The 26,811-nt window shown below is 41.1% G+C and overlaps 1 protein-coding gene across 3 annotated transcripts in view; it reads right to left on the bottom strand.

Moving 5' to 3' along the window:
- The window catches only part of PPP2R5D (protein phosphatase 2 regulatory subunit B'delta), a 192,423-nt gene that overhangs the window by 88,867 nt on the left and 76,745 nt on the right, over positions 1 to 26,811 (bottom strand). For all 3 annotated transcript variants that reach the window (XM_063444210.1, XM_063444211.1, XM_063444212.1), the window contains exons 7-10: positions 18,746 to 18,876; positions 5,012 to 5,071; positions 2,976 to 3,084; positions 1,036 to 1,089 (exon numbers count right to left, since the gene is read on the bottom strand). In XM_063444210.1, coding sequence (XP_063300280.1) covers positions 1,036 to 1,089; positions 2,976 to 3,084; positions 5,012 to 5,071; positions 18,746 to 18,876 — 354 coding nt within the window. The remainder of the gene's footprint in view (positions 1 to 1,035; positions 1,090 to 2,975; positions 3,085 to 5,011; positions 5,072 to 18,745; positions 18,877 to 26,811) is intronic.

Here is a 26,811-nt window from a genome sequence, read left to right as displayed (position 1 = left end):
GAGGGACAAGCACCAAGGGCAGATGTGCCGAGGGACAAGCACCAAGGGCAGATGTGCCGAGGGACAAGCACCAAGGGCAGATGTGCCGAGGGACAAGCACCAAGGGCAGATGTGCCGAGGGAGAAGCACCAAGGGCAGATGTGCCGAGGGAGAAGCACCAAGGGCAGATGTGCCGAGGGAGAAGCACCAAGGGCAGATGTGCCGAGGGAGAAGCACCAAGGGCAGATGTGCCGAGGGAGAAGCACCAAGGGCAGATGTGCCGAGGGAGAAGCACCAAGGGCAGATGTGCCGAGGGAGAAGCACCAAGGGCAGATGTGCCGAGGGAGAAGCACCAAGGGCAGATGTGCCGAGGGACAAGCACCAAGGGCAGATGTGCCGAGGGACAAGCACCAAGGGCAGATGTGCCGAGGGAGAAGCACCAAGGGCAGATGTGCCGAGGGAGAAGCACCAAGGGCAGATGTGCCGAGGGACAAGCACCGAGGGCAGATGTGCAGAGGGAGAAGCACCGAGGGCAGATGTGCAGAGGGAGAAGCACCGAGGGCAGATGTGCCAAGGGAGAAGCACCAAGGGCAGATGTGCCAAGGGAGAAGCACCAAGGGCAGATGTGCCGAGGGAGGAGCAGATGTGCGGAGCCAATTAGAGGTCCGAGGTGGGAAGAAAAAAGAGGATGTTACTAGGCTTTCAGACATCTCTTAAAACAAAAAATAAGGAAAGAGGTAGATTATTTAATAGTTAGTACAATTTGAACTATATTTAAAGTGTTTTTAGCAGTAGACTAAACTATGAGTCTAAAAATAAAAAATAGAATCTTATTTGGACTGAAAGGAATAACGAGGCATTACATTTTTGAAGAAGGAGATTTTTGCTATCTTGCTGCTCTTTTATGGTTAGAGTTAGATCAGGGAGTTACAGACACTAAACATATCAGTATATTATATTGCATAATAAAGTAGACACAAGGTGAGATTATTGTTAACAGCACTTGCAAGGTCCATATTCGTGGAAGCAAGCAGCTTAAAGTGAAAAGCAACTTACTGCTTCGGTGAGGCTGCTGTCCTTCTCTAAGAACTGAACCACACAATATGCAAGCTACAAGGAATAAAAAAAAAAAAAAAGAGACATGACAGTAACACTTTAAGATTTTAATGTGGAGATCTTCCTGATCTACCCATTATCCTCTGGCGGTCCTGTCTGATCTATCCATTATCCTCTGGCGGTCCTGTCTGATCTATCCATTATCCTCTGGCGGTCCTGTCTGATCTACCCATTATCCTCTGGCGGTCCTGTCTGATCTACCCATTATCCTCTGGCGGTCCTGTCTGATCTATCCATTATCCTCTGGCGGTCCTGTCTGATCTATCCATTATCCTCTGGCGGTCCTGTCTGATCTACCCATTATCCTCTGGCGGTCCTGTCTGATCTACCCATTATCCTCTGGCGGTCCTGTCTGATCTACCCATTATCCTCTGGCGGTCCTGTCTGATCTATCCATTATCCTCTGGCAGTTTTGTCTGATCTACCCATTATCCTCTGGCGGTCCTGTCTGATCTACCCATTATCCTCTGGCGGTCCTGTCTCATCTACCCATTATCCTCTGGCGGTCCTGTCTCATCTACCCATTATCCTCTGGCGGTCCTGTCTCATCTACCCATTATCCTCTGGCGGTCCTGTCTCATCTACCCATTATCCTCTGGCGGTCCTGTCTCATCTACCCATTATCCTCTGGCGGTCCTGTCTCATCTACCCATTATCCTCTGGCGGTCCTGTCTCATCTACCCATTATCCTCTGGCGGTCCTGTCTCATCTACCCATTATCCTCTGGCGGGCCTGTCTCATCTACCCATTATCCTCTGGCGGGCCTGTCTCATCTACCCATTATCCTCTGGCGGGCCTGTCTCATCTACCCATTATCCTCTGGCGGTCCTGTCTCATCTACCCATTATCCTCTGGCGGTCCTGTCTGATCTACCCATTATCCTCTGGCGGTCCTGTCTGATCTATCCATTATCCTCTGGCGGTCCTGTCTGATCTATCCATTATCCTCTGGCGGTCCTGTCTCATCTACCCATTATCCTCTAGCGGTCCTGTCTGATCTACCCATTATCCTCTAGCGGTCCTGTCTGATCTACCCATTATACTCTGGCAGTTTTGTCTGATCTACCCATTAACCTCTGGCGGAATGGTCTGATCTACCCATTACCCTGTGGTTGAATGGTCTGATCTACCCATTACCCCCTGGTGGTCTTCCTAATCTATCCATTACCCTCTGGCGGTCTTGTTGGATCTACCCATTACCCTCTGGCAGAATGGTCTGATCTACCCATTACCCTCTGGCGGAATGGTCTGATCTACCCATTACCCTGTGGTTGAATGGTCTGATCTACCCATTACCCCCTGGTGGTCTTCCTAATCTATCCATTACCCTCTGGCGGTCTTGTTGGATCTACCCATTACCCTCTGGTAGAATGGTCTGATCTACCCATTACCCATTACCCTCTGGTAGAATGGTCTGATCTACCCATTACCCTCTGGCAGAATGGTCTGATCTAACCATTACCCCCTGGTGGTCTTCCTAATCTATCAATTACCCTCTGGCGGTCTTGTTGGATCTACTCATTACCCACTGGCAGAATGGTCTGATCTACCCATTACCCTTTGGCGGTCTTGTCTGATCTACTCATTACCCTCTGGTGGTCTTCCTGATCTACCCATTACCCTTTGGCGGTCTTGTCTGATCTACGCATTACCCTCTGGTGGTCTTCCTGATCTATCCATTACCCTTCGGCGGTCTTGTCTGATCTACGCATTACCCTCTGGTGGTCTTGTCTGATCTACCATTTAACCTCTAGCTGTCTTGTCTGATCTACCATTTAACCTCTAGTTGTCTTGTCTGATCTACCATTTAACCTCTAGTTGTCTTGTCTGATCTACCATTTAACCTCTAGTTGTCTTGTCTGATCTACCCATTACGATTACCTGGGGGTGGAAAACACTCAATGATTTGGCTTTGTGAAGAGGTAACAGGACACGTATCAGGAACATCTTGTGCTCCTCTTTGAGTGGCAGAGCAAACCCATTAATGATGCTGAGAGGAGAGAAGATTAAGTAAAAGGTGAGCTGTGTTGCATTCAGACAGCTGTACATTAGGAAGGAAAGAAGCTCATAGATGGGCTTTCACTATGAAACATTATAACCATTAGTCTCTGCTAATTCTTTAACACACTGGATTAGTGCTGGTTCAAACCATCAATAATTTTAAGTTGAATAGAGAAGCTTTGTATGAAAGGTTGACTGAGTAGTGGGTGGTACAGTGTGCAACAGGCTGACAAGGCAGAGTAACAGGACCCAGTTTGAATAGGTATCACATACGTTAGCAGGGCAGACTAGAAGAGTGCCGGTATATTGGTGGATAAAATATGGTGTAAGTGTAAAGACATGCAACTTGGAGGCTGTGAGAGTTTGTGAGGAAGGCAAGTCATGGAATGTGCATGTAGGGAGGCTGTGAGCGCTGGTGAGGCAGGCTAGTGGTTGAATGGCTATGCAGAGAGGCTGTGAGAGTTAGTGAGGCAGGCACGTGGTTGAATAGCTATGCAGAGAGGTTGTGAGAGTTGGTGAGGCAGGCACGTGGTGGAATGTGAATACAGGGAGGCTGTGAGTTGGTGAGGCAGGCTAGTCTTGGAATGGACATACAGGGCGGCTGTGAAGGTTGTTGAGGCAGGTTAGTTGTGGAATGGGCATACAGGGAGGCTGTGAGGGTTGGTGAGGCAGGCAAATGGTGTAAAGGCTATGCAGGGAGGATGTAAGGGTTTGTAAGGCAGGCTAGTGATGGAATGAGCATTCGGGGAGGCTGTGAGGGTTGGTGAGGCAGGCTAATCGTGGAATGGGCATACAGGGAGGCTGTGAGTTGGTGAGGCAGGCTAGTGGTGGAATGGGCATTCAGGAAGGCTGTAAGGTTTGATGAGGCAGGTTACTGGTGGAATAGCTACATCAGAAGGCTGTGAGGGTTGGTGAGGCAGACTAGTGGAATGTGCATGCAGGGAGGCTGTGAGAGTTGGTAGGGCAGGCACATGTTGGAATGGCTATGCACGGAGGCTGTGAGGGTGGTTGGTGAGGAAGGCTAGTGGGAGAATGGGCATACAGGGAGGCTGTGAGTTGGTGAGGCAGGCTAGTCTTGGAATAGGCATACAGGGCGGCTGTGAGGGTTGGTAAGGCAGGCTAGTTGTGGAATGGGCATTCAGGGAGGATGTGAGGGTTTGTAAGGCAGGATAGTGGGGGTATTGGCATGCAGGGAGGCTGCGAGTTGGTGAGGCAGTCTAGTCTTGAAATGGGCAAGCAGTGAGGCTGTGAGGGTTGGTGAGGCAGGTTAGTGGTGGAAAGGTTATGCATAGATGCTGTAAGGGTTGGTAAGGCAGCTAGTGGTGGAATGGCTATGCAAGGAGGCTGAAAGGGTTGATGAGTCAGGCTAGTGGTGGAATGGACATTCAGGAAGGCTGTGAGGGTTGGTGAGGCAGGGTTGTGGTAGAATGGCTATGTAGGGAGGCTGTAAGGTTTGGTGAGGCAGGCTAGTGGTGGAATGGCTATTTCAGAAGGCTGTGAGGGTTGGTGAGGCAGACTAGTTGTGGAATGTGCATGCAGGGAGGCTGTGAGGGTTGGTGTGGCAGGCTAATGGTGGAACAGGTGTACAAGGAGGCTGTGAGGGTTGTTGAGGAAGGCTAGTGGTGGAATGGGCATGCAGGGAGGCGGTGATGGTTGGTGAGGCTGGCTTGTGGTGGAATGGGTGTGCAGGGAGGCTGTGAGTGTTGTTGAGGAAGGCTAGTGGCAGGATGATGATATAGAGGGACTGTAAGTTTTAGGACAGGCAGGTTAGTATGAGAATATGTATGCAATGAGGCAGTTATGGACAGTACACATACATGCAGTAGAGAAAAGTAGAGGTGATGCAGGCACAGTGGACAATCAGAGAGTGTGCCATGGTGTTGGCAATGCAGGATTGAAATAATTACTGTAATTACCTGCCGAGGATCTCCAGGAGTTCAGCTATTCCATTGTGATGCTCGGTCTCATAAATAAACCTAGCAGAAAGAGATTCCTGTCAGAATGTAATAAGTGTTTAGACAAAATTGTTATAGGTGAGAAGACAAGGCCTGGAAAAAAAGTGGAAAAGCTCAAAAGTACTCCCTTGACCAGCACGATGGTGGGTCTTTGATATCGATAATGTTGAAATAGCAGAGACAGCTTCTGGGATATCCCATGCTACACTGCATTCAAACCCTATCAATACCTCAAGAGTTGTGATCTCACATAAATGTAAGAGGACTGATGTTATACTTCAATATACATAACCATGGACAATGCAAAACAAAACGGATTCATCATTTTAAACCGCAATTTCTATCTTTCTCTTTTAATGCACCAATACATATATAGTTTTAGAAGGACAGAAAGGGTTTTAATTTGATGTGGGGGGCGAGAGAGAGGGGGGCGTGAGAGAGAGGGGGGCGTGAGAGAGAGGGGGGCGTGAGAGAGAGAGGGGCGTGAGAGAGAGAGGGGCGTGAGAGAGAGAGGGGCGTGAGAGAGAGAGGGGCGTGAGAGAGAGAGGGCGTGAGAGAGAGAGGGGCGTGAGAGAGAGAGGGGCGTGAGAGAGAGAGGGGCGTGAGAGAGATACAGATAGATAGAACTAGATACAGATAGAGATAGATAGAACTAGATACAGATAGAGATAGATAGAAATAGATACAGATAGAGATAGATAGAACTAGATACAGATAGAGATAGATAGAAATAGATACAGATGGAGATAGAAAGATCGATACAGATGGAGATAGAAAGATCGATACAGATGGAGATAGAAAGATCGATACAGATGGAGATCGATACACATGGATCGATCAATACAGATGGATCGATCGATACAGATGGAGATACAGAGAGCGATAGATACAGAGAGATACAGATAGAGATAGATAGATAGATAGATAATAGGGGAACATACCGGCGCTATCCACAAGTCACTGCACCAACACTGACGTTCACCATATTCACGTGAGAGGGTGTGAGAGATCGATATATAGATCGATAGAAACATCGATCGATACAGATGGAGATCGATCGATACAGATGGAGATGGAGATACAGAGAGATACAGATAGAGATAATAGAAGAAAGATAATAGGGGAACATACCGGCGCTATACACATGTCACTGCACCAACACTTACGTTCACCATATTCACGTCAAAGAGAGAGGGCGTGAGAGAGAGAGGGCGTGAGAGAGAGATACAGATAGATAGATCGATAATAGGGGAACACACCAGCGCTATACACATGTCACAGCACCAACAATGACGTTCACCATATTCTCGTATTTACAGAAATCTTTTACTACTCGCTCTAGGCTTAGCAACCTACCGCCGCACTATTCACTGCGGCTAAGCCAGTTAGAGCAGTTTGAAACCTATGGTCCCTCATTTTTGCAGGAACACTACCTGATTGTTCTCGGACAGCAGACAGCCGTTCCCTTATTGTAGTTTTTCGTGGAGGGTCTGGGCGGAAAGTCTTTTGAGTCAGAGGGTTTATGCAGGCTTTTATTTAAGAGGTGCCCTCGAAGGCACAAGTGCTTAGTGCAGTTGGGATATTGGACAATTGAATCCCCTCTGTTAGACCCAGGCAAAGCTGTGTTATCACACCAAACAGGCAGAATACCTAGTGACTGCAGCATACTACGCAACTGCCGCCTGTCAACCTATCACGTTCTCAAATCCTTATTGCCCAAGTCTATAGCACTGTATTAGCAACCCTGTCCAGACCTGCCACCGCACTAGTTTCCTAGCAGACTCAGTATAGCACAATAGAACTGTTTGTTCCTGTAAGCCATTATCAGTTACTCTGTCTGTTTTCACTATAATTGTGATTCACCATTTAGACAACAATTCCCATATTCATGGGATTTACACCATAATTATAGGCTTACAATCTTCTGTATAAACCTTCCACCGGTTCAAACATCCTTAATAGTTTATTCTCTGCACACTTAGCTACCCTGGCACACTAGCAGATGCCAATAACGGGTTATGCTTAGTGATCCAGTGTACATATACTATTATATATAAAATTACTGCTTGCCGTGACTCTGCCTGAATATCCTAAAGGACTGTCACTGTGGCCAAATGCACAGTTAAGATAGTCTTTTCTCTGCTATAATCTATTCTGACTATTAAGTCTCAGGCCGATTTGGTGGGGATTTTTTCACCCATTCATATATATTGGTTTTATACTTGGTGTAGGTTTATCTCACCTCATTTATATTTATTCTTATTAAAAGTTAAGTTTTATTAATATTTTTTTTTTGAGGTTAGACTTCAGGACATTTTACCTAAATCCTATTTTTTCTCCTGCTTTCCCCTTTTGCTTTTTGGTACTTTCTTGGTGAAATTACTTTTAGCAGGTGTTAACCCCCATTCAGGAGATTTGATATATTGTACACTTCTCTCCTCCTTGTTTTGTAGTTGGAGATAGATAGATCGATACAGCTAGATTGAGATATATAGATACAGATAGATACAGTGTGTGTATGTACACAATATTTACAATTTGTGTGTTTATATACAAACACTATATTGATAGAGATATCTCTAAATTTAGTGTTTCTATGTAAACACAAACTTTGGGCTTAGGAGGGTTGCGGTCAGTCAGCTCAACTCGCGACCGCGCGGTAGAGTGCTCGGTGTTCATTCCTCTATGAAGAATGCAATTGGTGCTGGGCGAAGCAACGCATGCGCACCTCAGAGCGTTGACGCTTCTCCAAGAGAAACGTCTGATCGAGTTCTGCTACATCATCAATTTGACTATGTAGCGGACTGGACCCTGCACCAGAGTCTGCCCCACTTTTTTCTGGAGGGTACTGCTTGCTCGCCTCCTGCCCTGTGATTATGGTCCCTGGGATGTATGGCCCATCAAGTACAATATTTGGGCATGATGGATTATGTATGACCTTACTGGCCCTTTAAGAACCATCTGGGGACATACTGTGGAGTTACTGTGTGACCACCATTTCATGTATCAGAGGCACATGGTGAGAACAATGGATGGCGGCCATTTTAACTCACAGACATTGTTGTGACTTTTCTACACGTTGCCATCTCGCCGGTATTTGGAACACAAAGACATTGTGCAGTAGTGTTAAACTATACAACAGGGGACACATTATACAGTAATTATTTTTTATATAGCCTGTATATGTTCTGCGGAATCTGCATTAAACTGTATCTTCCAAACTACTGAATGGATATGGTTGAATTGTGGATATGTGGTTCACCCAGATCCCCTGGTTCTGAGGATATACTTTATATGGGGTTATTGCATGTTTTGGGGTCCCTGTGATATTTTTTATAAAACTGTATTCCTCTGCCTGTGATAATGAGATTACCCATTGTGTTCAGTAATCCTCTTACAGGCAGAGGGGAGGATTTTGTGTGGGAGTGTCTGTGTGTATTGTACTGATTGATTGGTTGATTTGTCCCTCCCTGTGGGCGGACCTGTATTCTCAACAACTGTAATAAAAACCAGGCCGGGAGTGCCAGGCTCAGTTCCTGTTTAACCCTCAAAGTGAAGTGTCGTCTCATTATTGGGGGAGGATTTATTGCATGCTGTTCCAGTTTGACTGCTAGGAGTGCAAACCTATTCGTATGGTTCCTATTCAACTGTCTACAGCATTCAGAGGCTTGAGAGGATTCATATGCTTCTCCGATACGGTGATTGTGGTGTCTGCCAGAGTGCTTGGAGTCCTCAGGAAACGCTAGGAGCATCCTTTAACGGAGGTACCCAGTCGGGGTGCCAGGCGATCCGTTACAGACTAGAAAGGGGGCGTAGCCTGCAGAGGATTTTAGCGCTGGAACGGATGTAAGTTTTTCATATAATAAGGACTCTAATTTTTTTTTTTTTTTAAAGGGGAAACCAATACAAAAGCAAAGAAGAGGATAGGGTACCTGTCTTACTTGCTTTTAAATTTTGACTATAGTGCTCCTTTAAAGGGACACTATAGTCACCTGAACAACTTTAGCTTAATGAAGCAGTTTTGGTGTATAGAACATGCCCCTGCAGCCTCACTGCTCAATCCTCTGCCATTTAGGAGTTAAATCCCTTTGTTTATGAACCCTAGTCACACCTCCCTGCATGTGACTTGCACAGCCTTCCATAAACACTTCCTGTAAAGAGAGCCCTATTGAGGCTTTTTTTATCGCAAGTTCTGTTTAATTAAGATTTTCTTATCCCCTGCTATGTTAATAGCTTGCTAGACCCTGCAATAGCCTCCTGTATGTGATTAAAGTTCAATTTAGAGATTGAGATACAATTATTTAAGATAAATTACATCTGTTTGAAAGTGAAACCAGTTTTTTTTTCATGCAGGCTCTGTCAATCATAGCCAGGGGAGGTGTGGCTAGGGCTGCATAAACAGAAACAAAGTGATTTAACTCCTAAATAGCAGAGAATTGAGCAGTGAAATTGCAGGGGAATGATCTATACACCAAAACTGCTTTATTTAGCTAAAGTAATTTAGGTGACTATAGTGTTCCTTTAAGGCTGTAGAAAGTGCAACTCGAGAAGAATAACACTGAGCATTTCCCCACTCTGGAAGGACAAAGTCCTTCTACAACACTAGAATATGCTGGTGAATGTTCAAAACTAATTGAGGCATTTAATGAAAGATTCAAGGACGTGAAAAGTAAATAAATTAACCCCTTAAGGACGGAGCCAAATGTACACGTTGTGATCAAAACGTAAACAAAAACTTGAATTTGCGCTATATGTCTGTTCAGGCGTAATTAGCTTCTTTTATATTATGTGCACCCACACTACTTATATATTATTTTATTCAGGGGAAACAGGGCTTTCATTTAACATCAAATATTTAGGTATTCGAAACAAAATGAGGATACAAGTAGGGCGCTTCAAAAAAACAATCAACAATATTATTATCTGGTGTCGTTATTTATTATCTTATTATCTTTCCTATGGGCATGCGCATTCGGAGATGAGAGGCGGATGTGGGCGGAGAGATCCCCAGCGCCAAGGGGGAGCCTGGTGCTGGAGAAAGGTAAGGGCTGAAAGGGTTTTAACCACACACACTCTCACGAACATAAAAGAATGAAATAGGTGTTACCCCAACACCCTGATACAGATAATAAATAACAACACCAGCAACAAAGTGTAAAAACACAAAGTGAAAGTGTACCCTTCAAGCAAGATACAGATATATATGGATGGCAGAGTAGTCTTCACAATGCCTATAAAACAATAACACAAAACATAGTGTGTACTGTATGAACAAAGGTGAGTATAAGTTAGTAAATGGTTCAACTCATGAATTTCAGAGCGGTGCCAGACTCTGTATAGTAAGCCCAAAGGTCCCCATGTAGGCTAAACACGAGTGTCCATGGACCACTGATATTATTATTATTATTATTATTATTATGATATTTATATATCAGATAGATCACGGGAGCAGATGAAGCCACAGCAGCAGAAAAAGGTATCAAAAGTGTTTTTTTCAATAAAATATAAAAGTAAAATATATAGGATAAAAAACCTTCTATATATAGAACACTTCGGCCTGGATTGTCAGGCAGGTCCCGCAAATTGTAATTAATAAAATTACCTAATTATGTAACATTATTACATAAATATATATGTGGAATTATTATATATATATATATATATATAATTTTTTAAAATTATTTTTATTTATATATAGGTATATATATATATATATATATATATATATATATATATATATATATATATATACGTATATATTTATGTATATATATATATATATATATTAGTTTTAAAATACAGTTAGAGCGAAATTAAACATCTATATATTTTTTTTTACATATTTACATCTTTATTTATTTATATATGTTAACCCCTTAACGCCGTTACGGCGTTCTATGCCGTCGCGGCTTTAAAGGGCTTTAAAGCCGTTGCGGCGGCATAGAACGCCGTAACGGCTGAAGCCCCCAGGAGGTAAGCTATACTTACCTCCGCCGCGATCCTCTTCTGGGGGTCTGCCTGAGAGCCCAGGCAGCCCCCCTCCGGCAAATGAGGCCCCCGGGGGCCATGTGATCGCTCTCAAAGAGCGATCACATGGCCCCCTATAGCTGGCTATGGATTTGCCAGCAGGGGGACTGTCTAAAATATTAGAGAGTCCCCCTGCTGGTAGGTAGTGTAAAAAAAAAAATTAAATACACATGTTAAAATAAAATACAAGTATTTATATATATATAATATATGTATTTATATTATATATATAATATATATACATATTATATATATGTAACGTCATACGTAATGTATTTTAATATTAATATTAGTATATATATTAGTATTAAAATACACTTAGAATGACGTTACATATATAATATGTATATATATATTATATATATAATAGATCTACATATATATAATATATATATATATACACGTATAATTACAATAATAAATAAATAAAATAATAAAATAAACAAATAAAATATTGAAACAAAATTTAAAATAAATTATATATTCATATGTAATTTCATTCTAACTGTATTTTGTTATTAATATATATATATTGGAAACAGAATACACTTAGAATGACATTCTATATATATCTATCTATATATAAAATACAAATAACCGCAAATATATATAGATAGATAAATACATATAATTACATGAAAGATTACATTAGTATACACGTAGAATTTAAATACCTATAAATGCATATATATATTAAAATTCTACGTGTATATTTAAGTAATTTTTTAACATAATTATGTCATTTAATTAATTAAAATTTGATTGACATGCCTGACAACACAGGGAGAAAGTGCAGAGAATTTAATTCGCAAGCACTATATTTGACCCTGTAACTCTCCAAGACACCATAAAACCTGTATATAGGGGGTACTGTTTTACTCGGGAGACTTCGCTGAACTCAAATATTAGTGTTTCAAACTGGTAAATTGTATTACAACGATGATATTTTAAGTAAAAGTGACCTTTTTTGCATTTTTTACAAACAAACGGCACTTTTATGGACTATATTATTGTTGTAATATGTTTTACTGTTTTAAAACACTAATATTTGTGTTTAGTGAAGTCTCCCAAGAATAACAGTACCCCCCATGTACAGGTTTTATGGTGTTTTGGAAAGTTAGAGAGTCAAATATAAGGCTCGTATTTCATTTTTTTGACATTGAAATTTGCCAGATTGGTTATGTTGCCTTTGAGACCATATGGTAGCCCAGGAATAAGAATTACCCCCATGATGGCATACCATTTGCAAAAGTAGACAACCCAAGGTATTGCAAATGGGGTATGTCCAGTCATTTTTAGTAGCCACTTAGTCACAAACACTGGCCAAATATTAGTTTTTTGCTTTTTTCACACAGAAACAAATATGAACGCTAACTTTGGCCAGTGTTTGTGACTAAGTGGCTACTAAAAAAGACTAAACATACCCCACGTTCAATACCTTGGGTTGTCTACTTTTACAAATGGTATGCCATTATGGGGGTAATTCTCATTCCTGGGCTACCACACCGTCTCAAAGGTAACATTACTAATCTGGCAAATTTCAATTTGAAAATGAAACGTTCTATATTTGACCCTGTAACTTTCCAAAACACCATAAAACCTGTTAATGGGGGGTACTGTTGTACTCGTGAGACATCGCTGATTACAAATATGTGCATTTTGTTGCAGTAAAACCTAACAGTATTATGACATTTATAGCTAAAATGTAAGGCGGAAGTATAAATTAAAAAAAAAAATTCTAATTTCTTACAGTTTTTTTTTATTTTATTCATAATAAATTGTTTCATATATAAATATTTTATATGAAATGAAAGCCCTGTTTCTCCTGAACAAAATGATAGATAATAAGTGTGGGTGCATTTAATATGAAAGAGGTGAATTACGGTTGAACAGACATATAGCGCAAATTCCAGTTTTTGTTTACGTTTTGTTTTGATCAGAACGTGCACTATTGACTCCGTCCTGAAGGGGTTAAATAAATAAAGATGTAAATATGTAAAAAAAAAAAAAAAAAAATACAAAATAAATAAAAAATATATACCGTATTTTTCGCTCCATAAGACGCACCTCACCATAAGACGCACCTAGTTTTTAGAGGAAGAAACCCAGAAAAAAAATATTCTGAACAAACTGTCCCATAGTGTTTCTTACTATGGGACAGTTTGTACAGAATATTTTTTTTCTCCCCTGTCCCATAGTGTCCCCCCCTCCCTCTCCTCTCCTCCATTGTCTTCCTCCCCCCCCTCCCCATAGACTTCGTCTTCCTCCCCCCCCTCCCCATAGACTTCATCTCCTCCCCCCCCTCCCCATAGACTTCATCTCCTCCCCCCCCTCCCCATAGACTTCATCTCCTCCCCCCCCTCCCCATAGACTTCATCTCCTCCCCCCCCTCCCCATAGACTTCATCTCCTCCCCCCCCTCCCCATAGATTTCATCTCCTCCCCCCCCTCCCCATAGATTTCATCTCCTCCCCCCCCTCCCCATAGACTTCATCTCCTCCCCCCCCCCCATAGACTTCATCTCCTCCCCCCCCCCCATAGACTTCATCTCCTCCCCCCCCCCCCCCCATAGACTTATCTCCCATACTGTCCCCCTCCCCTTGTCCCATAATTACTTACCTGTCTTGCAGCGTTGGCCGGCAGCACAGGGCGCACCGCGGTAGTGGAACTTGAATTTCATGTTCCGGTTTCCGGCGGGACTGAAAGGAAGTGCGCACTCAACTTGTGCACACTTCCTTTCAGTCCCGCCGGAAACCGGAACATGAAATTCAAGTTCCACTACCGCGGTGCGCCCTGTGCTGCCGGCCAACGCTGCAAGACAGGTAAGTGAAGCTTCATATTCGCTCCATAAGACGCACAGACATTTCCCCTCACTTTTGAGGGGAAAAAAAGTGCGTCTTATGGAGCGAAAAATACGGTATGTATAATTTCGCTCTATATATAACTCTTCAAGGTCCCGTACTCAATTTGCCGGTCTTGTACTTGCCTCGGTGCTGCCTCAGCCGTGAATGTATACAATAAGAAAGGAGTGCACTCGGGAGGACTTTTTAAGAAAAATTAATCGGTTTATTCACAGACGTTGTCAGGGTATTTATATCGGCAGACATTTTGTGCTATGATAGAAATTAAAAGTGTATATTCTGAAGTCACTTTGAACAGAGCAGACTCCATTTTGTTATTTTCAAACTAACAAGAGACACAAAATTTCTATCCTTTCTGTTACACTAACCTTAGCTTGAACCTAAAGGAATGCGTTGTATATACAAACCCAGTGATACAACGAAAGCAGGGGGATGAATATAAGACTGTCTAAATGCTAATGGAATATAATAAATTCTAAACCCAGACATAGGTGACAGAGAAGATTAAATAATTACATGTTACTTTCTATATGTACAAAGTCCCATTGTAAGTTTTGAGGTCATTTTTAGATTAAGAACTGTCATATTAGAAATTACAGCAGAATTTGGAGACACATAGTCTGAAGAAAATTCAAGAAAAGGGTTTGATCTGACGAGTAAATTTGAGTTATGGCAACAAATAGATAAGCCAAAATGACGTCAAAATAGCCACCAGGAAAAGTTAACTCTTTCCTGGATAGGTATGATTAGTGGGACAAGTCTGCCATCTATAGTCCAAATACCAAAATGGTTATCTAGAAGGGAACCACACCCCAGTGTTCCTATTGGTCATTAGCCACTGACGAACAGAGAATCTGTCCCTTTAAAAAGTCAAGACAAAGGGAAGAGAGGGGCATTCAGAGAATCAGGGCAATCAGGCAAAAGGCAATCAAAGATCAAGAGCAGAGAAAGCAGTCGGGGGCAAAAGAGTCGGAAGCAGGCTAAGAGAGAAAGACAGAGAAACATTCCTTGACACTTAGCTACCTGAGAACATCTGGTGAGAATATCTATTTAACTGGTAAATATACTGGCTTCATTTAATTAATTTAAATTAATTAAAATTTTCTAATAGCATGATATATGAATGGATAAATCACGATCAGATTTTGATATTCAGAAATCTTAGTTATTAAAGAATATATATGGTTATAGCATCCCAATCTGCAGATGGGATTAATATTAATTATATATATTAATGTAATTATTATCACGTTAGCATATCGTGACATTTATCCAGCTGTATTGATTTTCTATAAAATAAGATTAAATATCTGTTTAGGCAAATTACTAAAATATCAGCTTATAGAACATATAGATTTCTTCTCATTGGATGGATCTAGGAAATGACTAATGAACTGGTAAAATGTTATTTTATTTAAAATTACATAAGAATAGATCTTAAATGCCTAGAAGAGGTCTAGCCAGCATTGAAAGGGTTATTCTGTCAGCTAAGTTTTTACGACCTTACGCTGCATTCTATTCTCTCTGTGAAACTTTCACATTCTTTCTCTGTGAAGAAAGTTGTAAATCCTGTCTTGACGGCTAATGCTGTAGATTCTAAACTACGTTAACCATTAGGAGATGTTTTTATATTACCATTTGTATTGCATACTCATGGTATACTGAATTCCCATTGATTATTATCACGCATGTTACTTATAATTATTATTTGAATATAAAAATAAATTGTATCTATTTTTATAAACAATTTGTGATTTTATTTATATGGTATACATTTCACTTACACAATACGTTCTTTGGGATCTGAGAATTTAAATAGTGGGAAATTCTCTCTGTTTACTATTATTATCCCATAAATATCCCCACAACGTGCAAACGATCAAGTCAACGTTTCAGTCCCCGTAGGACTTTTATCAAGTCTTGATAAAAGTCCTACGGGGACTGAAACGTCGACTTGATCGTTTGAACGTCTGTGAATAAACCGATTAAATTTTCTTAAAAAGTCCTCTTGAGTGCACTCCTTTCTTATTATATATATATATATATATATATATATATATAAATAATGATAATTATATATATTATTATTGCCATTTATATAATATATTTAATCAATATGATTCCACATGTACTTTGATATTAATATATATATATATATATATATATATATATATATATATATATATATGATCTAAGTATATATTTTTTAATTTTACACGTTTTTTTTCAGGCAGCAGGAGGAGTACCCTTGCTGGCATTGCCATCCATGTGCCATCCATGTGATCGCGAGGTCCCCGCAAGGACCTCGCGATCACATGGCCCAGGGGGGCCAAAGAGGACAGAGGGGGACTCCCTGGGCTCCCAGGTACGTCCCCATACCGCGATCGCCGGCGACCGGGTAAGTACACAGGACGGCGGGGACGTGCTTTGCCGCCCCCTGGCGTTTAGAGCCAGGTCCCTAAGGACGGCGTAGAATTTCCCACTTTGAGAAAACATGCATTGAAATATGCATGTGTTTGGAACAACTTACTACTGCGAGCAGTTCTTTTCAGAACTTACCATCGCAAAGAGTCAACTGCGCTCCAGACAGACCGACGTAAATATGGAAAACCAGTTACGAGTCGCAATATGATCAATATCAGTTAGCATCACACACCTCACCAAAGAGAAGCAGTTCCAGCCATCACATTAGGGGTGAGTTAATTAAATGTTTGACCAAATATAGCAGGGTCATTTTTAAGTTGATAATTTTGTACGGCCCCCAAATGAGGTTATAAATATCCAAATGGCCTTTGGCAGAAAAAAAAAAAAAAAAAAAAAGATTCCCCACCCCTGCTGTAAATAGATCCACTGGCGTACATACCGCAGTCGCAGGGGTCGCAGCCGGGTATTTATGCCAGTTTGCCAGCCTCTTCTCCGGGGGGGCCCAGGAGCTGGCCACCTCAGGGCCTCCTGAGGCTGGCAGTGCTCTCACCGTGCTGGCGGGCACGCGAGGGAGCATTCTCACCTGAGCACTCTCTGCCCAGCTCCCTCGCACGCACCGGCCTGATGCCGGAGCAGGACGTCATTCCGGTTCCGGCATCAGTAAGTGGCGCGTGAGGAAGCTGAACAGGAGCATCAATGCTCTCTTGCCGTCTAAAGGACCGGCCGCCGGGCAGCCACACTGGACTCCAGGGAATCCCCTCAGCACTCCCAAAGGTAGGGAGGCTGGGGGATTAAATAATAAATTAATAAAAAGTGTGTGTGCATATGTGTGTGTGTTACTTTGTGTGTGTGTGTCTGTTACTGAGTGTGTTAGTTGTGTGTGTTATTAAGTGTGTCTGCTAGTGTGTCCGTGAGTGTGTGTGTGTGTTCGTTTTTGTGTCTGTTATTAAGTGTGTGTCTGCTGGTGAGGGTCTGTGTGTGTGTGTTAGTGCGTGTGTGTTACTGAGTGTGTTAGTTTGTGTGTGTCTGTTAGTGAGTCTTTTTGGTGTCAGTTAGTGTGTGTTTGTCAGTGAGATTGTATGTTTTGTGAGTGTGTATGTATGTGTCACTGAGTGTGTGTCTGTCAGAAAGTGTGTGTGTCTGTCAGAAAGTGTGTATGCGTCTGTTTGTGAGAGTGTGTGTGTGTGTGGTTAAAACCCTTTCAGCGCTTACCTTTCTCCAGCGCCAGGCTTCCATGGCGCTGGGGATCTCTCCGCCCCCATCCGCCTCAGCTCCGAATGCGCATGCGTGGCAAGAGCCGCGCGCGCATTCAAACCGCTCATAGGAAAGTATTACTCAATGCTTTCCTATGGACGTCCAGCGTCTTGTCACTGTGATTTTCACAGTGAGAATCACGGAAGCGCCTCTAGCGGCTGTCAGTGAGACAGCTACTAGAGGCTGTATTAACCCTCAGTGAAACATAGCAGTTTCTCTGAAACTGCTATGTTTTCAGCTGCAGGGTTAAAACTAGAGGGGCCTGGCACCCAGACCACTTCATTGAGCTGAAGTGATCTGAGTGCCTATAGTGGTCCTTTAAGTGTATGTATCTGCATGCAGTGGCGTACATACCGCAGTTGCAGCCCTGCGACCTGGTGCCTGCCGCCATCCAGGGCCCCATGGATCGTGTGTATGCCACTGAATAGATCCCTAGATGATTTTTTGATTTTTAAAACTTCCTAAACTATCAAAAGTTAAATTGGCAAGATTGAATAGTCTCTCTTCGATAATCGCAAAATGAGACACACTATTAAAAACTTAACAACAGGGAAATCACGAGGCCCAGATGGCTACTCCTCTGCTTTCTATCAAAAACGAGAAGACATAATTCTTCCTCTTTCATTAGAGACATTTGCTGAAACAGTGCTGAACGATCATGAAGAGTAGAGCTCCCTCGCCGCTGGCTGCCGCCATTCGGTCACTAAGATGGCCAGCAAGCCACCTCTTGGCGTAGCCCCTGCCTTTGGGGCGTGCATCCCCTGGGGTACACATACCACAAGTTGAGAAACTTGGCTTAAACAGACAATATAGGCACTAAACCTGCTTCATCACACTGAAGTAGTTATAGTGTCAGGAGTCCCCTGGCACGGTCCTTCTATTCATCATAAACCGTTTTTAATGTTTCCACACCACCGATTCCATGTGTACCACTGAGGAATCAGACTGAGTATCAATGGGTCGTTGTGATTGGCTGTGTCAGCTGACCACATTCAGCCTATCACAGAACCCACTGTAGGTATGAATTGGTATGGCTACAAGGAAGTGTGTAATCTTTGCCTTAGCCACACCTCCAATGGGGACGGGGCTACGGGAAGCCAGGTAGCTTTATTCATAAGTGGAATACTGACCGGTAGAAGATATTATTTATGTGCCGCCGTATGTATGCTCTTAATCCCAGGAACTTTCCATATATCCGGTGAAGGATAGTCTTCAAGAAATCACGCTCTCGGGGATCTTCACTGTCAAATAAGTCCAGGAGCTGATAGAATCAACACATAACAATGCACAATGTTCAGAAAAGCCCAATAGACATTTTAATTATAATTACACCACACATGTATCTAACAATTCAGTATACATAAAAAGGTTTCGAAATTTCTACTTGCTACTTGCAGGGCAAGTAGAAATTAGCCCACATAATTGGTATTTCAAAAAAATAAAAAAATATTAGACGCCCCCTCACACCGATTCCATGTTACATGCTAGCAGCATATTAAAGAACAGCGATTTATTAAATTACCCGCACCCAGGTGCACAAGGGAAACATACTATCCTACTACTAAAGGCCCGAATCTCCTAGGAAGTAACTGTAAATGCACAGCACAGCTGACCAATACACTTACAATTATTCATAATTAATAATTATACAAAGTGCTGGGCTGCAGACTGTATCTTCACCTTTTTCTTCCTTTGAAAGCAGCTAAACCCCAAAGGATCAATATCCCTACAAAGAAAGAACTACAACATACGGTTTAAAACGGAGCAGGGAGGCAGGTTGTCTGAAAAATTCTCAGTTCCCACAATATGGTTGTGACAAACTCCCCTTTTCAAGGGAGTTTGCCATGAGTTCTTGGAGGTGACTACTTGCCAGCCTCCTACCCTGGGACGATGGGCCCTGTGATAACCCATGTTCAAAAGTACGGTTTCTGTCCCTTGGACTTTTAACTGGAACAGATTTAAACATGTGGCTGCGGCCATCTTAAATTGTCCAGCAGTGTTTTGTCGTTGAGTGTATGGAATGTTTTTGGGCATGGGACCATGTGCACGGTGGGGCAAAAATAAGACTTCCAGAAAATTCCTGAACCCCTGAACCGATCTGGGTGATTTGTGGGTATGTTGTTCACCCAGATCAGGACTATCACAACACTTTTGTGGGGGATATGTTGTATTTTGGGATACTTTTGGGGGTTTGTAAAAGAATTATGTAAAAGAATTATGTTTTTTCTGTTTAGAGTTAATTGAGTTAGCCCATCGTCTTTGTTAATTGTATCACAGGCAGAGGCGAGGGATTGTGTACACTGTACATTGTTTTTATTGGTTTGTACATCTTGCAATTCAGTGTTCCATCAGGTCCAGAGGGTGTTCCCGTGGCCTGATGAATTGTATTAAAGCCAACCTTAACTATTAAAGCTGAAATTCCTGCTTACACTCCAAAACTGTGTGTCGTCCAGTTATTGGAGGGAAGATTTGCTCCTGTGTCTGCTGTTCCAGCTTGCAGGAGATTCAACGGGGAAAGTCCTTGTAAGGACTAGAGCTAATTCCCCATTTGGTTCCTGAGTTCCCAGGACTGAGTGTTGTCATGTGCCTGGAGGTGTCAAAGCTCATTCCCCATTCGGTTCCAGGGCCCCAGTCAAGCTACGGCGACTGAGGGCAAGAAGTGCTGCGGTTTGTCCCCTGTTCCAGCTAGGAAGTGGTCTTTTTGCAGAGGTACCCAGTCAGGGTGCCAGGTGATCCGTTACCATGGTGTTTTCTTGTGGATTGTATTTCATGCAATACATGGTTTATTTCTATGAACAAAGAAATAGTTTAAACTTATGGTGTTTGTCATTCTCAAACAACAAGCAACTTCAGTAAACATAGGGTTGCTGAAAAAGACTGATTACCGAGAGAATCTATTGACAAACAACATAGAATCGACCTGGTCATCGTTCAAGGTTAGTGCGTGCTGGGACCACCAGAGGACTTGGTCAGGAAAGTAAATACATTACTCACAGGTTACAGTTACAAAAAGGGATATGCAATGCATGTTGCAAGAGTTAGATTATAAATATAGAATAAAATAAACATTACAGAACATCTATTGGCAAAGCCTAGAAACTTCCATAACAGATTTACCTTGTCTGATTAAGCTCTGATCATCAAGTTGTAGAAGTCATTATTACAGATGGAGACAGTATAATATGCTATATAAAATACAGATGGGGAGGGTACACTATGCTATATAAAATACAGATGGAGAGGGTACACTATGCTATATAAAATACAGATGGAGAGGCCACACTATGCTATATAAAATACAGATGGAGAGGCCACACTATGCTATATAAAATACAGATGGAGAGGGCACACTATGCTATATAAAATACAGATGGAGAGGGCACACTATGCTATATAAAATACAGATGGAGAGGGTACACTATGCTATATAAAATACAGATGGAGAGGGCACACTATGCTATATAAAATACAGATGGAGAGGGCACACTATGCTATATAAAATACAGATGGAGAGGGCACACTATGCTATATAAAATACAGATGAGAGGGCACACTATGCTATATAAAATACAGATGGAGAGGGCACACTATGCTATATAAAATACAGATGGAGAGGGCAGACTATGCTATATAAAATACAGATGGAGAGGGCACACTATGCTATATAAAATACAGATGAAGAGGGCACACTATGCTATATAAAATACAGATGGAGTGGGCAGACTATGCTATATAAAATACAGATGGAGAGGGTACACTATGCTATATAAAATACAGATGGAGAGGGTACACTATGCTATATAAAATACAGATGGAGAGGGTACACTATGCTATATAAAATACAGATGGAGAGGGCACACTATGCTATATAAAATACAGATGGAGAGGGCACACTATGCTATATAAAATACAGATGGAGAGGGTACACTATGCTATATAAAATACAGATGGAGAGGGTACACTATGCTATATAAAATACAGATGGAGAGGGTACACTATGCTATATAAAATACAGATGGAGAGGGCACACTATGCTATATAAAATACAGATGGAGAGGGCACACTATGCTATATAAAATACAGATGGAGAGGGCACACTATGCTATATAAAATACAGATGGAGAGGGTACACTATGCTATATAAAATACAGATGGAGAGGGCACACTATGCTATATAAAATACAGATGGAGAGGGTACACTATGCTATATAAAATACAGATGGAGAGGGCACACTATGCTATATAAAATACAGATGGAGAGGGCACACTATGCTATATAAAATACAGATGGGGAGGGTACACTATGGCTATATAAAATACAGATGGAGAGGGCACACTATGCTATATAAAATAGAGATGGAGAGGGTACACTATGCTATATAAAATACAGATGGAGAGGGCACACTATGCTATATAAAATACAGATGGAGAGGGCACACTATGCTATATAAAATACAGATGGAGAGGGTACACTATGCTATATAAAATACAGATGGGGAGGGCACACTATGCTATATAAAATACAGATGGAGAGGGCACACTATGCTATATAAAATACAGATGGAGAGGGTACACTATGCTATATAAAATACAGATGGAGAGGGCACACTATGCTATATAAAATACAGATGGAGAGGGTACACTATGCTATATAAAATACAGATGGAGAGGGCACACTATGCTATATAAAATACAGATGGAGAGGGCACACTATGCTATATAAAATACAGATGGAGAGGGTACACTATGCTATATAAAATACAGATGGGGAGGGCACACTATGCTATATAAAATACAGATGGAGAGGGCACACAATGCTATATAAAATACAGATGGAGAGGGCACACTATGCTATATAAAATACAGATGGAGAGGGTACACTATGCTATATAAAATACAGATGGAGAGGGCACACTATGCTATATAAAATACAGATGGAAAGGGCACACTATGCTATATAAAATACAGATGGGGAGGGCACACTATGCTATATAAAATACAGATGGGGAGGGTACACTATGCTATATAAAATACAGATGGAGAGGGTACACTATGCTATATAAAATACAGTTGGAGAGGGCACACTATGCTATATAAAATACAGATGGAGAGGGCACACTATGCTATATAAAATACAGATGGAGAGGGTACACTATGCTATATAAAATACAGATGGAGAGGGCACACTATGCTATATAAAATACAGATGGGGAGGGCACACTATGCTATATAAAATACAGATGGAGATGGCACACTATGCTATATAAAATACAGATGGAGAGGGCACACTATGCTATATAAAATACAGATGGGGAGGGCACACTATGCTATATAAAATACAGTTGGAGAGGGCACACTATGCTATATAAAATACAGATGGAGAGGGTACACTATGCTATATAAAATACAGATGGAGAGGGCACACTATGCTATATAAAATACAGATGGAGAGGGCACACTATGCTATATAAAATACAGATGGAGAGGGCACACTATGGCTATATAAAATACAGATGGGGAGGGTACACTATGCTATATAAAATACAGATGGAGAGGGTACACTATGCTATATAAAATACAGATGGAAATGGTACACTATGCTATATAAAATACAGATTGAGAGGGCACACTATGCTATATAAAATACAGATGGAGAGAGCACACTATGCTATATAAAATACAGATGGAGAGGGTACACTATGCTATATAAAATACAGATGGAGAGGGCACACTATGCTATATAAAATACAGATGGAGAGGGCACACTATGCTATATAAAATACAGATGGAGAGGGTACACTATGCTATATAAAATACAGATGGAGAGGGTACACTATGCTATATAAAATACAGATGGAGAGGGCACACTATGCTATATAAAATACAGATGGGGAGGGCACACTATGCTATATAAAATACAGATGGAGAGGGCACACTATGCTATATAAAATACAGATGGAAATGGTACACTATGCTATATAAAATACAGATGGAAATGGTACACTATGCTATATAAAATACAGATGGAGAGGGCACACTATGCTATATAAAATACAGATGGAAATGGCACACTATGCTATATAAAATACAGTTGGAGAGGGCACACTATGCTATATAAAATACAGATGGAGAGGGCACACTATGCTATATAAAATACAGATGGAGAGGGCACACTATGCTATATAAAATACAGATGGAGAGGGCACACTATGCTATATAAAATACAGATGGAAAGGGCACACTATGCTATATAAAATACAGATGGAGAGGGCACACTATGCTATATAAAATACAGATGGAGAGGGCACACTATGCTATATAAAATACAGTTGGGGAGGGTACACTATGCTATATAAAATACAGATGGGGAGGGCACACTATGCTATATAAAATACAGATGGAGAGGGCAGAGTATGCTATATAAAATACAGATGGAGAGGGCACACTATGCTATATAAAATACAGATTGAGAGGGCACACTATGCTATATAAAATACAGATGGAAAGGGCACACTATGCTATATAAAATACAGATGGGGAGGGTACACTATGCTATATAAAATACAGATGGGGAGGGCACACTATGCTATATAAAATACAGATGGAGAGGGTACACTATGCTATATAAAATACAGATGGAGAGGGTACACTATGCTATATAAAATACAGATGGGGAGGGCACACTATGCTATATAAAATACAGATGGAGAGGGCACACTATGCTATATAAAATACAGATGGAGAGGGCACACTATGGCTATATAAAATACAGATGGGGAGGGTACACTATGCTATATAAAATACAGATGGAGAGGGTACACTATGCTATATAAAATACAGATGGAAATGGTACACTATGCTATATAAAATACAGATGGAGAGGGCACACTATGCTATATAAAATACAGATGGAGAGAGCACACTATGCTATATAAAATACAGATGGAGAGGGTACACTATGCTATATAAAATACAGATGGAGAGGGCACACTATGCTATATAAAATACAGATGGAGAGGGCACACTATGCTATATAAAATACAGATGGAGAGGGTACACTATGCTATATAAAATACAGATGGAGAGGGTACACTATGCTATATAAAATACAGATGGAGAGGGCACACTATGCTATATAAAATACAGATGGGGAGGGCACACTATGCTATATAAAATACAGATGGAGAGGGCACACTATGCTATATAAAATACAGATGGAAATGGTACACTATGCTATATAAAATACAGATGGAAATGGTACACTATGCTATATAAAATACAGATGGAGAGGGTACACTATGCTATATAAAATACAGATGGAGAGGGCACACTATGCTATATAAAATACAGATGGAGAGGGTACACTATGCTATATAAAATACAGATGAGAGGGTACACTATGCTATATAAAATACAGATGGAGAGGGTACACTATGCTATATAAAATACAGATGGAGAGGGTACACTATGCTATATAAAATACAGATGGAGAGGGTACACTATGCTATATAAAATACAGATGGAAATGGTACACTATGCTATATAAAATACAGATGGAGAGGGCACACTATGCTATATAAAATACAGATGGAGAGGGTACACTATGCTATATAAAATACAGATGGAGAGGGCACACTATGCTATATAAAATACAGATGGAGAGGGCACACTATGCTATATAAAATACAGATGGAAATGGTACACTATGCTATATAAAATACAGATGGAGAGGGTACACTATGCTATATAAAATACAGATGGAGAGGGTACACTATGCTATATAAAATACAGATGGAGAGGGCACACTATGCTATATAAAATACAGATGGAGAGGGTACACTATGCTATATAAAATACAGATGGAGAGGGTACACTATGCTATATAAAATACAGATGGAGAGGGTACACTATGCTATATAAAATACAGATGGAGCGGGTACACTATGCTATATAAAATACAGTTGGAGAGGGCACACTATGCTATATAAAATACAGATGGAGAGGGCACACTATGCTATATAAAATACAGTTGGAGAGGGCACACTATGCTATATAAAATACAGATGGAGAGGGCACACTATGCTATATAAAATACAGATGGAGAGGGCACACTATGCTATATAAAATACAGATGGAGAGGGCACACTATGCTATATAAAATACAGATGGAGAGGGCACACTATGCTATATAAAATACAGATGGAGAGGGCACACTATGCTATATAAAATACAGATGGAGAGGGCACACTATGCTATATAAAATACAGATGGAGAGGGCACACTATGCTATATAAAATACAGATGGAGAGGGTACACTATGCTATATAAAATACAGATGGAGAGGGCACACTATGCTATATAAAATACAGATGGAGAGGGTACACTATGCTATATAAAATACAGATGGAGAGGGTACACTATGCTATATAAAATACAGATGGAGAGGGTACACTATGCTATATAAAATACAGATGGAGAGGGTACACTATGCTATATAAAATACAGATGGAGAGGGCACACTATGCTATATAAAATACAGATGGAGAGGGCACACTATGCTATATAAAATACAGATGGAGAGGGTACACTATGCTATATAAAATACAGATGGAGAGGGTACACTATGCTATATAAAATACAGATGGAGAGGGCACACTATGCTATATAAAATACAGATGGAGAGGGCACACTATGCTATATAAAATACAGATGGAGAGGGCACACTATGCTATATAAAATACAGATGGAGAGGGCACACTATGCTATATAAAATACAGATGGAGAGGGCACACTATGCTATATAAAATACAGATGGAGAGGGTACACTATGCTATATAAAATACAGATGGAGAGGGCACACTATGCTATATAAAATACAGATGGAGAGGGCACACTATGCTATATAAAATACAGATGGAGAGGGCAGACTATGCTATATAAAATACAGATGGAGAGGGCACACTATGCTATATAAAATACAGATGAGAGGGCACACTATGCTATATAAAATACAGATGAGAGGGCACACTATGCTATATAAAATACAGATGAGAGGGTACATTATGCTATATAAAATACAGATGGAGAGGGTACACTATGCTATATAAAATACAGATGGAGAGGGTACACTATGCTATATAAAATACAGATGGAGAGGGCACACTATGCTATATAAAATACAGATGGAGAGGGCAGA

Source organism: Pelobates fuscus, chromosome 2 (genome assembly GCF_036172605.1).
Source record: "Pelobates fuscus isolate aPelFus1 chromosome 2, aPelFus1.pri, whole genome shotgun sequence".
Lineage (NCBI taxonomy): Eukaryota > Metazoa > Chordata > Amphibia > Anura > Pelobatidae > Pelobates > Pelobates fuscus.
This window is presented reverse-complemented; position numbering and strand designations above follow the sequence as displayed.